The sequence below is a fragment of the Colletotrichum lupini genome, chromosome 2 (genome assembly GCF_023278565.1).
Source record: "Colletotrichum lupini chromosome 2, complete sequence".
In the NCBI taxonomy this organism is placed as follows: Eukaryota; Fungi; Ascomycota; class Sordariomycetes; order Glomerellales; family Glomerellaceae; genus Colletotrichum; species Colletotrichum lupini.
In genome coordinates, this window is record NC_064675.1 from 4,777,613 (window position 1) to 4,792,345 (window position 14,733).

Below are 14,733 nucleotides of genomic sequence, written 5' to 3' on the forward strand. Positions count from 1 at the left end.
GTTAAGTTGTGAGATATCGGACGAAAGGTGGGACCTGGGGTGAACGGGGCTGTGTAAGCTCAGATAGAAGAAGGAAAACGTTGGTGTTTACGTTGACGTTGCCGATCCTCATCGATAAGGGGACAGCTCCACGGCTCGACGGCGCCGAGGTCCGTGGCCCGTCGCGCTCCGGAAGGCGGGAGGCTCGCGGCCGGGAAGGAAGCGACGATCGGTTCGCTGACTCGCCAAGCCGGACACCTCGCTTAATTTCGGCGGGGGGTTGGTAGGGACGCTTCTCAGTGTTGGGAAGGTGCGTACCGGCTCGTCTCCCACTCTCCCACTGGTTACACTGCAGGCTGCCACTCGAAGCGAGGATCTGAGCAGGACCACGTAATCCTGTGATGAATCACTCCAGTCCGCTATTTTCAGCCCGGAAAAGCGAATAGAAACAAGAAGAAAGTGACGAGAGTACGAGAACTGGGATTCGAGGTTTTCTTCTCACAATTGAGATGGTTCTTTGATGTCTGAAAATTCCAATTTCTTTCCTAGAAAACGCCACGCTCAATGCAAAATCAAAGTACAGCACACTAACCCCTGTGGTGTGTCTTCTTTTTATAACGGTTTTTTGATGGAACGTCTCTTCTCAAGCTTGCCTGCGAGCGTCTGGCTCAACGGCGAAGCGAGCTGGTAATGAGATCCATGGTAGGAAACTCTCTGCTCGGACATTTGACTACTCTTGAGGCAACGACGATAGGAGATGGGTATAAGGTGCCTTGCATCTAGTCGCGCGTCTCTCTTTGTCCCCCGAAAAGTTTGGAGAGAAAAAAAAGTCAGTAGTCCCCTCACTGGAGAAGCTCCTCGCAGGTCCAATCCTCGTAGCTATTGGCGCGCAAGGTTAGCCGGGCATGGCTCAAGATAACGGTGCAGAATGGCCACGAAGCTTGCGTGGACAGTCCGGGGGAGGGGTTTGTCGTCCGGCACTTACTATCCGTCGGGCATGTAGCGGCGCACAATGAGAGGGATCTTCTTCTCTCGGAGCTCCTTGATCGCGATTTGAAGAGGATCCGTCTCTCCTTCCAAGTCCACCAGCACCGGCGCATTCATACTAATCCCACGCATTAGCTTGTTTCTGTCCGCGTGCATCGCGACTTTATCGCGGGGTATTTGCTTTGGGTGGGATTGCGGTTTGACGAACCTGATCTGCAGGGCGCGGGTTCCCAGAATACGGGCGCGCTCGTACTTTGTCATGTAGGGGGTCGTCGTACGCTGGTCATCGGGAATCTTCTTGTCGCGGTGCGACTTCTCGTTGCCCTTGCCCGCGTTCGCTGCCGCAGAGGGGTCGCCCGATGCAACGACATTGTCCGCGTCCTCCTCGTCGCCCTCTGCCCTTCCGACTTCCTCATCGTCCGCAGGAACCTCGGGATCCCAGTAGTCGGCGGCCTCGTCCTCGTACATGGTCTCGTCGCTGAATCGCGGTTAGCAGTCGCGCCGCAGACGCAAGTGCATGTAATCTTACCCTCCGCCAACATCGTCATCGCCAAAGTCAGACATCTTGAGGTTTCAATTGATGGGATTGATGACTTCCGCAATGGTGTGGTTCGTTGCTGCGTCCTGGTTCCTACGTTCGTCGCGTGATGTTGGATTGTCACAAGCGGAGCGTCTGCTGGACCCAGCCGTGAAAAAATATTGACGAGGCTGCTGCGATGGACAGAGTTCCCCCTGGTGGGTCCGCACTAGTCTTATCAGCAAGAGGAAATAGCTTATCCGGACCGAGTCGACCCCGGCCCCTCGTCCCGTGGCTGGTGCAGCGCACAAAATTTCGCCAGACCGCCCGGGAATCCGCCAATTCTGCCAGGAAATAAGTTCATCGGCTCTCGAAAAGTTTGGCAATCGACCTCTTTTTTCTCATCGCCCAGGCAAGGCAGGCAATGCTCGATCACAATCGCTCCTCATGACGAAACGGAAGGCCCAAGAGGCTTCCGCCTCCCCGGATCTGAAAAGATCCAAGGTAGCGGCGCTGGAAGACCGCTTTCGAACTTCAACTTGGTGCGATTTGGCTAACACGATGGGAGGGAAAGCTGCCAGCGACGACGACTACGATGATACAGCCAGCAATTCCGGCTCGACCGCCGACGCCGAGGTAGAGTCTGTCATGACAGGCCAGACCTCGGTCACCACTCGATCCCGCAAATTCCCCTCAGACCTCAAGACCATCCCGTGCACATATCCAGACTGCGACAAGACGTTCAACCGGCCCGCCCGCCTGGCCGCCCACCTCCGTTCCCACACGGACGACCGACCGTTCAAGTGCACCTACCCCGGCTGCGACAAAGACTACCGCGAGGAGAAGCACCTCCGCCAGCACGTCAAGGGCTCCCACACCCAGGAGCGGGCCTACGTCTGCTCTCACGAAGACTGCGGCAAGTCCTTCCTGACGGCGACGAGACTGCGCCGTCACCAGGACGTCCACGCCGGCCAGGAGCGCTTCCGGTGCCGCGACTTCCCGCCGTGCGCCCAGAGCTTCCGCAAGCACAACACCCTCCAGCGACACATCCGGTCGGAACACCTTGGCACGCACGCATACCCATGCACGGCACCCGGCTGTGGCGCCGGCTTCGACTCCCAGGGGGCTTTGCGGAACCATACCAAGCGCGACCACAGCGAACCGCAGTTCTGGTGCGAAGAGTGCGGCGGCGGCGACGGCGAGACCAAGGTCGGCTTCACGTCCATCTCGCTGCTCCAGGCACACATCCGCAAGGAGCATCTCAACTGCATCTTCTGCGAGTACAAGTGCACCGGGCAGTGGGAGCTGGAGAGGCACGTGGAGATGCGCCACTCGGGCATCCCCGTCGACGCCCGCAAGACGGTCGCCTGCACGTGGGAGGGCTGCGACAAAAAGTTCACCAAGAAGCACAATCTCACCGTCCACATCCGCACCGCGCACGAAGGTTTCCGCTTCGTCTGTGGCGAGGTCGACGTCGCGGGCTCCCCTGATCTGGAAACCTGGTCCAACCACCAGGGCTGCGGCGGAGGCTTCGTCACCAAGGCCAACCTCGAGGACCATATCCGCTACGTCCATCTGGGCATGGAGCGTCCGGTGCCGAACCAGAAGCCACCCAACATCATTGACGATCTCGCCGGCACCAAGCGCACGATCCTCTGCACAATACCCGGCTGCGGCGCCCGCTTCATCCGCCACCACGACCTACAAGTTCATCTCGAGGACCACCCTCCACCAGTGGTGGCCGGCGCCGGCGACGGCGACCCGCAGATGGACATCGACGCAGCCCTCGCCAGCTTCGCGGCAGGCAACCCCAACGGCGAAGCCGACCTCGCCCCCTTTGACGGCGACCGCGAGATGCCGGAACTACCCCTGTACGGCATCATCCCCGGCGTCACAGACTTTGTCGGCGGTGACCCGGCCAACCCGAACGACGACTTCTGGATCGGTGCCGCCGACGACTTTGGCACGCCGCCGCAGACGTGGCAGGAGGAAGAAGCAGCCATGCGCGCGCTCATCGACGAGGACTTTTCCCAGTTTGTCGATCCTGCGTTGGGAAATATCGTCTGATGGGGGGGGGGGGGGGGGGTTGGCTGGAACCAGACCAAAAAGGGAAAGATAAGACGAAAGCCGGCAAATTTGCAACATGATTTTGATGACAGTATTAGATACCCGGCCACGGAAACGGTGAGCCACGACAAAAAAAGCCTGATAGACAAAAACAAGGGGGTCACCAAAAAGTTTGTTGCGTTTTAAACTTGATGAATACTGTATATACTACAAAGGGCGAAAATGGAAGAGGTGCTTAGCTACTAGCGCTCAAAAGATATCAAGAAAACTGTATTGAACCCAGCCTTTTACACCTTTAATCGTTTCCCTCTTTGCAAAAACCAGAAAAAGCATCAGGACGAAATATTGGAATTCTTCCTTGGAGGAAAGTACCGCTGCGGGCGGAATGTCTCCTTGCTGAGGAAAGATGCGGGGCAACTACTCATCGATCGACTCACCTTTGCGTAGTCCACATGCTCCGTACACAGTTCACGTTAGAGGGAACAAAGTTTGCAAACAAAGATTCGCTTGCATTTATCCAGGGAAACCATGCTTTTCCTGAAGTGCGCTCTAATAGACATACAAGTGATTGATGCTGGCCCATGAAGCCAGCATCGCCTCCTTCTGCTGTATCCTATGTCTCCCTCCCCAGACCTGAGCCAGCCCCCTCTCATTTCCATTCCACGTTGGCGACAGATCGTGACTGCCATGTTCCAGGCAGATCATGATCTGGTATCTGCTGCTATGTTCGACCACAATCATATGCATGAAAGAGGTGGTGCCAAAATTTTGTGTGGTTAGTCTCCCCCGAGCTCTGGGATCGAGAAAACAGCCCCTGACCACTTTGCCAAACCGGCGATGAAATTATAGATGAGAAGAGACAAAAAATGAAAATAGAATCAAGAATCAAGGATGAAGTGAGAAGACGTGAGATGCAATTACAACAATTAACCAATCTTTACGCTATGTTCCTTTTGCATCATGTGCAGGGGGTAAGAAGAGCGCCGAGAAGGACGCTATGAGATAGGTTGGGTACCTCTAGTTGGCAACCTCCTCTTCGACCCAGCCGTTCAGGCCACCTTGAATGGCAAGACCGTAGCCAGCGCCCATGCCGCCGAAGCTAGCCTGGTACTGGTGTCCACGGCGTTGCTCGCCGTCGTGGCCCGAAGGGACGCCGCCGTTCTCGAAACCGGGGTTCAGGGCGGGCAAGCTGACGGCACGGTTGTGTTGGCCGCGACCGTTGCCAGGGGCCAGAAGACCACCAATGGTAGTCGGTCCGGAACCCGATGCACTCTGAGGGTATCCGTTCGAGATGCTGGCCGACTGTTGGTGCCCAGAGATGGGACCCTGGGATTGCACATCGATGGAGAGCTCGCTAGGTGATGACTGGGCAGTGCCGAACAAGGCCTGTTGCTGAACAGCAAGTTGCTGGTGCTGCTGATGCTGTTGATGTTGCGCTTGCTGAGAGACGTGGTTCAGGTACATCGTAAGGGGATGGTTGTTTGAGCCGAACATCGTGGCTGACTGTTGGGGGGTGTTGCCGTTGGTGGGAGAACCAGAGTTCTGGGAACCATTGGGCGGAGGTGACGAAACACCATCGGTACGAGGAGACTGCGCCTGTTGTTGAAGCTGACGGGGTGCGTTTCCGCAACGATCCTTGCCGAAGTTGACCTTGAACTTCTTGTACTCGTCCTTGCTGCGGATGGCCTCGATAGCCTTGATAGCGTTGGCAATGTTGGTGAAGTTGACAAAGGCGCAGCTCTTCTCTCTCAGGGTGTTGACCAGCTCAATCTCGCCGAATTCCGAGAAGTCCTGTCTCAGTCGCTCTTCAGTCCAGGTCTCATCAAGGTTACCAATGTAGACATTGCGAGAAGCTCCTCCGCTGACAGCAAGGGCGATGGCCGGCGGCAAAGCACCAGAGTGCTTGCCCCAGCCAATCTTGAGCCTGCGATTGTGGATCATCAAGCCCTGAAGGTTGCTCAGAGCGTAGAAAGACGCCGCGGCCGTGGGGTCGATGAAGGTAACGAAGCAGATGTGCTTGTCAGGGATGTAACGGATGTGGTGGAGAAGACCTCCGCGCACAACGTTGCAAATCTCCTCAATGGTCGTCTCGGGGTGGATGTTGCCCAGATAGATGGTGCGGTTTCCGAGGTTGTTAATACCACCGGCGGTCGTCGCAACAGCAGCTGCTGCAACAGATTGCTGAGCCAGCGCATTGGAGATCACGTCGCGGTCTGCACCAGTAAGCATGTGCGCATAGCCAGGCGCGATACCCAGGTATTGAGCAGCGTTCTGCTGCTGCGTCTTCGAAACGTAGGCGCAACGGTCCTTGCCGTAGTAAACGCGACGAGGAGCCTGCCACTTTGGCTCTTGAGGAAGTTGAGAAACAGCCTTGATTGCGTTGGCAATGGACAGAAAGTGGATGAAGGCAATGCTCTTCTCACGAACAATCTTGACCGTGTCAATGGCACCGAACTTCCCAAGGTCCTCACGAAGCTCCTCCTCGGCAATATCCTCCGGTAGGTTACCCAAGTACACGTTACGGGAAGCACCTGACTGCTGGACAGCCAGAGCCACAGAGGTGGGTACCTGCGAAGGCTTGCCCCAGCCGACCTTGATGTCCTGGCCCTTGATGCAGAGCTTTTTCAAGATGGCATCAGAGTGGAAGTGGGTTGCGGAGCTGGCGTCGAGGAAGGAGATGAAGGCACAGTTCTTATCGGGCAGAAGACGGACGGACTCGATTTGTCCGCTACGAACGTGACCCAGAATCTCCTCAGCGGAAGTGTCGGGGGGAATGTTACCGAGGTAGACGGTGCGGCTGGTACCAGTGACCATGCCAGGGCCCATCGAAACGGGAGAGCTGGGCTGCATGGGAATCTGCATGTTGTTGAAGCTACCACCGGTGGGAGACTGAGGCTGGAAGAACTGGGGAGCGCCGTAGGTCGAAGGAGAAACCATGGCCTGGTACTGCTGAGGAGACATGCTCTGCTGAACAGGGCTCTGCAGGCCATTGTGCTGTTGCTGCTGTTGGCTCTGGTGCTGAGCTTGCTGGAAGCTCTGCAGGTTCTGGAACTGAGGGCTCGCGAAAGCCGCCGGGGTTCCAGGCTGGAAGGGGCTTCCGAGCAGCAGCTGGGAGGGAAGAAGAGGCGTGAACTGCATGTCGAAAGCGGTGCCAGGAGTGGCCATGTCGGCGGCGGAAGGGGGCGCCTGATGCTGGTGCTGGTGCTGATGCTGGAGCTGGTTCAGGGGCTGAGTGTTGATGGTGGGAATGTTTCCACGACGAGGGTGCCTGTCAGCGAAGCCAGAGATGTTGGAAGTGAAAGCTCCGTGAGAGAAGCCAGTTTCGCTATTGGAAGGCTTGGAGGCGTGGCCGAAGCGGTTCCCAGGAGCACTGGGGCCGCCTTGGCCGACGGGTCCTTGAATTTCCTGCATCCCGAGTAGATGCGGAGGGACAAGGCTGTCCCGACCGATTTGAGATAGAATCGCCGTTTTGAAAGATTAGACGTGCCCTGAGCAGGCACGAAGAATCGAAGACTGGCGCGTTGGAATGCTACGATATCCGAGGAATACCGTAGTTTTCAACGTGTGATTGGGTATGTCTCAAAATCCGTCCAAGGGGCAAGCCAACGATGTCAGAGTCCAAGACAAAAGGTGGAGCGAGACTGATGGTGCTAGCTTGGTTAAACCAAACTATCAACGGGCCGTTTGGTGAGGTGTGTGGCGAAAGGGTGCCTGGTGCCAAAGTCGAAGTTTGTGAATTATATGGATCGAAGCAACAAGACCTAATCAGGCAGTGGCAAGATTGAGGCGGCGGCGACAGTTTTGCGACTAGAAGCCTGGGTATCTCCGTTGTTGCCGTAGAAAGCAATGTGGTGCAAAGTATTCCGAGTGAGTTTGTCGGGGTCGGAGCAATGTTGGCCTGGAGCAAGTCGTATAGCAAGTAGGTCGAAGCAACAATTTGCAGGTGATCAGCGAGCGTTGGATTCGGATCGGATCGGTGTTGAGATGGGTGCTGAGACTGATCACTCCTTGCAGGCAGACCGGGTGAAGGTCAAATAATTATGGACGAAGGATATACGGGCAACGAATGTAGGAGCCAAGGTGAAGTGTCGATCAACACAACAGCAGCGGTAACGATCGCATAGGCCAGTGAGTCGACGGCGGCGACGAGCGAAATAGCCGAAAGGGTGAAGAATAGAAGATGTAAGAATAAGGATGAAGGCGGCCGGAGGGAGGAGGTGAAGAGGAGGAAGAGGATGTAGAAGGGAGGTATAGGTGATGGAGACGGGAGGGTGAAGAGGAGAAAGAGAGGTGAGGTTAGGTTAGGGGGTTAGAAGTCCAAGGGTGGAGGTAGGAATAGGAGGGAGACAAGTAAGGTTAGGTAACAAGAATAGGAGCAGGGAAGAGCCAGTAGAAGGAGAGAAGAAAGAAGGATAGAAAAGCTCAAGGAAGCGAGAGTGAGAGAGCGTGAGAGAGAGAGGAGCACGCACACACGCGCAAGGTGGAAGGGATGGAAGGAGAAGAAAAAGAAAAAAAAAGAGGTGAGCAAAGGCGTGAAAGCGGAGTGAGGAGGAGTAGGTAAGGTACAGACCACGGTACAGCGTAAGGTAAGGTACGTGAGGTACCTACTCCATATGTGAGGTACGGGAGGAAAGGTAAGGGTAGCAAGAGGGCGAGTGGTGGACTGTGGGAGACCAGGAGAGAGTGGACGGGGGGGTTCGTGTAGGCGGTAGATTACCCAAAAGGGTCGAAAGTAGAATTGGCTGCGCTAAGTTTAATGAGACGGGCCAGGGATTACGGCAGGAGAACCCACAGCACGAGAGCCCACCAGTCACCAGAGGAGAGAGAGAGAGAGAGATTCAGATCAGAGAGAAGCCAGAGAGACTAAGAACTACGAGCCCGGGGGGATGGATGGGTTGGATTATGGACAAGGACAAGGACAGTCTCTGTCTCGGTCTGCTTCTGCCGTCCTTCCAGCTGGTTGCTAAGGTACGGAGTACTGGTGATGGGTGATGGGTGCTGCTCTCTGTCCCGAGGATCTAGAAGGCCTAATGACAGCTGACAGTTGTAACAGAGAGAGGGGGGTGAATGGCAGAAGAAGCGAAAGGCTGATTGATTGATAGCCCTTGATCTTTCACCTTGACCATCAATGGCCGAGGCCGTCGTCAAAGAGGGACTGGCCCTGGACCAAAGAGAAGAAAACAGAAGAAAACAAGACGAAAGAGAAGAGTTGCGCAAGGCACCCAGAGCCTAGAGGTGAAAGGTGCTCAGTGCTTTGTGAAGCGTGCTATGATTAAACATCCCATGTTGCCATGTATCTTTGCTTCCTTTCTCTCCCCTTCACCCACTGCACGGCTCTGCTGGTACAACAGGGGTGACTTGGCTCTGGTCTGGTCCCCTCTGAGCCTGCTCTGCTTACGTCCTTTCCTTCCTCTCTTGCGTTGGTCTTGCGTTGCTCTTTCGTTGGCTCGGCTTTGGCTCTGAGCAGCATCTGGTCCATCCGCCCACCCATCACGAGTTCCCCATGACAGGAACCTGACACTGTCGGTCCGTGGTATCTTTGACCTGGACAACTGACGTCCCTTTGGCCTGTTCCTGACGGTTAGACAGCCGGTTCGCAAGCCCTTAGAAGGAGCCTAGATGAATGATCAACGGCTTGCCGGACCGCCCGACTTCTGTGTCTAGTCTGTCTTCATTTCCAGGGCAATACCTCCAGAGCATCTGCCAAGTGACATTTCCCATGCCAACGGGCCCTTCCCCAGGTGCATAAGACGGCCCCCTTTTTCTCTCTCGTGTACCTCGCTCTGGAGATTATATATCAAAGATACTTTCAACGGCGTGATGGCCCCTTCTGGGCGCTATGCACGGTTGCATTTTAGGGGAAAGAGCAAAAAAAAGGGGGGGCACACGCTGCGATACGGGGGCCAATAAGACGAGTCATCTTAGCTCACCTCAAGGTACCTTACCTTCTTGTGGTACAGATGCTCCATAAGGTAGTGTACCTTATGGTTCTGACCTCGCAACACTGACAGAACAGTGGGGGACGAGGATGAGCTTGCAGTGAATCGTGTCCTGTCCACTGTCCATGTCCAGGACGAGTCTTCTTCCATGAGGAGAGAAGATGGGGCCGGTTCAGTAGACGAGCCCGCGCGGGCTGTGGGCACGTATTGCTCACAGCATATTCCTGGCTGACCAGGCCGATCTGCACAATTAATAGAGCCTCTGGCAAGGTACATCCGTACTCCGTACATGACATGTACATTGCATAAGGCAAGGTGGCAAGCAAGCAAGTCGACTCTGGAGAAGTCAGAATATGTACATACTTCGTAGCCACAGCTCGCCCCATTTTCCTAAGGAACCCTCCGATCTTCAGGGCGGCAACCGTCGAACTGGTACTAACAACTGACAAGACAGGCGCGACAAGGAGGCACTCAACCACCTTCATCCTGATTGGGATCTACTTTGTATGCAAGTCTGCGTTGGAGACTGCTGCAGCAAGCACCACCTTGAAAGATATCTACGGATACCTTAGTAGTCGTAGTACAAGGTGAGGTAGGTACGGAGGACTCTCAGGTGGGCCAAACCAGACTCACCAACTTCAATGTCTGACTATGTGTCCGTAGGTACCTACCTGTCGACTTGCGCGGCGTGCCTGACTTGTCTTGATGAGCCAGCACTACTCCGTAATCGAGTATCGAAAGTTGCCAGACATTGGTAGCTGCAGCCGCCGTCAATTTTAGCCAGCTGCGGCGGGTAGGGCCAGCCACAACCACGAGACTCGAGCATCGACCGTCACCGTGGTATTTTGGCGTACGCCAATACCGCCAGTCCAACTTGCCGAATCATGAACGGAGAAACGGGAGCCTACCACCTACCTTAGCCTTCCTTTATACAGTAAGGTACCGGTAGGTCCTACGATACCGCTTGGTGATGGCCAAGGCTCGAGGGAACCAACGAACGAAACATGCTCACTCTCCCATTCGCTCGCTCGCTCGCTGGTTCACACTCTTGGGGCGAGACAAGTCATAGTTATATCGACTCAGCTATGACTGGTACGGGATGCCGTGCCAGTCTCGTCTTGGCTGATTGAGTTGATATTGCGAGCGCTGCAAAATGGAACAGCACTGAACACTCATTCACATAACACGGATAATCATCAGCCTTTTCCATTTGGTCATCAACACTTCTTTTCAACAAACCAGCCAACCGCCAGCCCGGATACATCTCCATACTGCCTACACCCGTTCTCCGCCCACCCGTCCGTTGTCACCAGCCATACGACGCCTCGATTTCTTACGCAGTAGTCGTCCTTATCCACATGAGCAGCTTTCATCTCCCCCCTGTTTGGTCCCCTTTTTGGCCCCCCATCCCTCGGATTACCCCTCGGTCTGGTCCCCCATTCTCGATGCTCGGAGTCGGAGCCAGGCCGCAACCAGAGCCTCGTGAACTGGTCGCAGTTCAAACATTTGAGCTCCGGTCGTAGGCTTTTACTTTGAGATCTGGGCAAACAAACGGACATTCCAAAGAACCTTGCTCTGAACAGAGTTGATCCCATTCCCGATGGCATCAGTATATCCGTACGTCGTACTGTCCTGGAATACATAATACCGTGAGCTTCCGATCTGGACGGAGATTTTGTGCTTTTGCGTAGCCAAGATGCGGATATTGCATTCCAACTATATGGGGGGGGCTTTCTTCGCGCAGATTCCCGACCCTTTCTCACACTACATGGCGAGCCTGCGAGGTACATACTCTGTTTCCCCTGGTCTAACCGAAGACACCGCGCCGCACCCGACATGGCACTTTGATACGCTACTTTGACGGTACATTGCCGCGAAGCTCCTCGCTCCGTGCGGGTGGCCCCCTGGAACATGGACCTTCCTATTCCCCTCTACCTGGCCCCTTCCAGCCTCCCATCCCTACTTTTCCCCTTGCCTCCCACCTGGCCGACAAGCATAGCCAGGGGAAGGCACCATCCTTTCAGGCTTGGTCTGTCCCCTTCTGAACAGCCTCCCCGATCCATCCTCCAAACCTCCAAGGGTTCATCTTGTTCTCTTCCTCCACCCCAAGCCGATGGATCATGGAACTGGCAGCCGCCTTTGCCAGCAACAGCAGCCAGACACCGTGACACCCAAACTTGCCAGAGTTCACTGTTCACTGTTCTCAACCTCTGGCAGGCTGGCTCACGTGGCTCCACCCCTTTTCTTCGCTTTCCGTTGCTGGGGTCATGGTTAGCAGGTACCTGCGCACTACCTACTTACGCAGTGAGAGGTTGTATTCATAGCTTGACCGTTTTGTATCTTACTCTATTACTACAAGCTAGGTCGGCTTCGTCCCCCAATGGTATAATGCAACAGAAAGGTGGCGCTCTAGACATTCTTGCCCTCCACGATTTCCCCCAGTATTGATAGACGGCAGTTGGTATTCTATTCATCATGGCCATAGACAGTTGCCTTCAGATATACCGACTACGGTACTCATCAGCTATGGCGATACAGCGTTCTGCTTTCTGATTCTGGGAAAGGGTACTTCGTACGAATACAAGACACGGGTCTGACAGTATTTGACTTCCTGGAGCGTCAGGCATGCGGCTGCGCGGCATGCTGTCCAGCTGTCGTTCGTTCTTTCGCTCGTTCGGATTCCCCATATTGGATGTGTCCCCCCTTAGCCCAAGCCGCCCCCCATAGGCCCTGTCTTGCATCGACTCTGATGAAGAATTGAAATTGCATCAGCTGCATCTCAATCTCTTCCACCACACTCTTGGATGTTCGCCTTGCCCATCACGCTCTCGGTTCTCCATCTCTTACGAGGCTCGCACAGCATTATCCGACTCCACGTTACATATTGCCAAAACTCGTCGCCGTGCCAGACCCAACATTGCTCTATGGATACGGGTACACTATGGATACAGTCTACTAATCACACGCAGAGCCTGCTTCCCCACGGTACGACGGGTTTCGCAGACTAAAGTAGAGCCTCCAACTACGGACACTTTTCGCTGTACCTTGCACAAGTGTTAGCTAGTGGCTTTGCACTATGCAAGGAACAGCATTCCTCGGCCCTTACGGATACCCTGAACGGACACTTCTAATATGATACCATAGTGCACAGGAATACGGATCGCCAGCAGCTTTGTCGTCGGAATAGCCTCCTCCTTCGACCTTGCAACCGCTTTTACTCCTTGCAATTGTGGCTGCTGCATCCGTGTTCCAATATCGAACCCCCTAACCTCCACATCTCTCCAGCTATTCGGATGAAACGCTGCCGCAGGGAGCCTAGGTTCGTCGAAAATAACCCCAGACTGTCACAGAAGCTTTGGGACAATCAAGTACGGAGTAGAAGCTCGTGACCTCAAACTTGTCAATCAGCCTGGCTCCGTCTCTGGTGGCTCAGCTTTTCGATTGTGTCTGCCATCCCTGGCCAGCCTGGCCTGGACCGGCAACGAGAGAAACGACGGGCAGAGTCAAGTTTGAATACACGATATGGATACAAACCTCGAAACTGCTTGGCACCAAGCATTGCCCAGGGGCAGTCGAGTACTGCATCCTTTGGCTGGCGACAATGGCACACGATCGCCATCTCTGACCGTTCAAAAGACTTCCGAGCTCACCGCTACCTGATGCGTTTTATCTTTGACCTACCTCGCCCACAAGTCATCATGGCTGGAAACCTTGCCCTCGGGATCAGCCCGATCCATAAATCAACTTTCCGTCTCAATCGTTGTAGTCTCACTGAGCCATTCAGTGGACTCTGTTGACGGAACACGCACAACTTTTATCGATGCTCCCTCGCACTTCTCAAACACAACTTTACGCTCCACGCCTTGCCGACCGGATCCAAAGGGAAAATAGACGGAAGTGGTTGGTAAAGGCTTATCGCTCGTAGTTGTGCCTTACATAGCCGCGACATGTATTCGTCCTACATAGCACCAAGGCAGTTCATTGCCGCCGGTCCAGAATCCCGAGTACAACGGCCGTGCCCCCTAGATGGAAGTTTGAGCCGGTAGCCAGCTGCATGCAGGATCCGCAGCGCCGCGTTAGATCCGCCTTGCATCAAGTCATTTCTGATCCAATTAATTCTGACATCGGATCATCAACAGACCACACAACTGTCTTTCTTACCTGTATCCTGTGGAGTGTCGACGATTCCCTGGATCACATTCTCCCGAAAATCCATTCCTTTATACAGGATGCGCGCCTCGTCTCTGGAACATCAGGACGGGGCTGGCCTCAAGACTGTCCTCGAGTCAAGAACATGGGCGCCGATCGCAGCATCGTTATTCAATACCCAGTAGCGTAGAGCTGATTGGTGCCTTGGTCCGGCATGAGCCCTAGAAACTCTTCGTTTGCAGCGACTATTGCTGTGGTGTCTGCAAGGCTCGAGGTTTAAGCTTCGCAATTAGCCTCTCTAAATGCTACGCTGCAGGCCTCCTTTCCCGACCAACTAGTCATGTCTACGCAACCAGCCAGTACTGACAACCACAGGCCAGAGCCTCATCTAAGGGCGCCTGATCTCCTATTGTTTACAGGAGCTGACTGAGATGTTGCTCAGCAAGTATCTTCGTGCTCGATTCTGCAGTCTTCACTTGCCTGTTGATGTTGCTGACCGTCACCTTAATACACAAGTCGGGGCGATCGATCGCCAGACTTGTCAATGCGTACGCGATCTGCGTACTCGTCTACAGCTACAACGGTAGATTGATGTTTCCATGCACGACGGTTGAGCCGCCGCTTTGGGCTACATCACTCTGGGTCGGGTTCGATAATCGGGCGTCAGACATTCCAGAAAGGCAAACGAGTTCTTCTCGGCTGTTCAAGGCTCTGGGACCTTTGATGCAGGCCAGAGGAGTCGGGAGACACGCGAGGTTATCACGATGTCTTATCGGGCCACCTACACCTCTCCCTACTACTCACGGTCAAACGCTCGGCTCCCCGGCACGACCCTACCTGCACAGACATGATCTGAATTACAGGTAGCCTGTAACCACTACTCTTCGCCGCCCGACATTCCTTTCGAGACGGGAGAGCATCGAGTCCTTCGAGAAGGAGGTCCGAAGTGTGGTGGCTTCAAACGCAAGATCGGCCGAGCAAGCACGAGCTGCAAAGGCTCTCTGACCCATGTCCGGACTTTTCACCAGCCCGCTTCGCAAGCTCGCGACGAACACGGATCACAAGAAGTCCCGACCCCCCCCAATTGTCGACCAT

General features: G+C 54.8%; 3 protein-coding genes across 3 annotated transcripts; 1 reads left to right on the plus strand and 2 right to left on the minus strand.

Annotated features, from left to right (window-relative positions):
• Window positions 1-821: 821 nt before the first annotated feature.
• CLUP02_03759 (RNA polymerase Rpb6) lies at window positions 822-1,530 on the minus strand (the record flags this gene model as incomplete). The annotated part of the gene is made up of 3 exons (XM_049282776.1): window positions 822-858; window positions 965-1,444; window positions 1,496-1,530. The coding sequence occupies 3 exons, from the start codon at window positions 1,528-1,530 to the stop codon at window positions 822-824; spliced, it is 552 nt and encodes a 183-aa protein (XP_049139919.1).
• Window positions 1,531-1,930: 400 nt separating this feature from the next.
• Window positions 1,931-3,550, plus strand: CLUP02_03760 (uncharacterized protein; the record flags this gene model as incomplete). The annotated part of the gene is made up of 1 exon (XM_049282777.1): window positions 1,931-3,550. One exon carries the CDS (start codon window positions 1,931-1,933, stop codon window positions 3,548-3,550), a length of 1,620 nt encoding a protein of 539 aa, XP_049139920.1.
• Window positions 3,551-4,567: 1,017 nt separating this feature from the next.
• CLUP02_03761 (RNA recognition domain-containing protein) lies at window positions 4,568-6,961 on the minus strand (the record flags this gene model as incomplete). The annotated part of the gene is made up of 1 exon (XM_049282778.1): window positions 4,568-6,961. One exon carries the CDS (start codon window positions 6,959-6,961, stop codon window positions 4,568-4,570), a length of 2,394 nt encoding a protein of 797 aa, XP_049139921.1.
• Window positions 6,962-14,733: the final 7,772 nt, after the last annotated feature.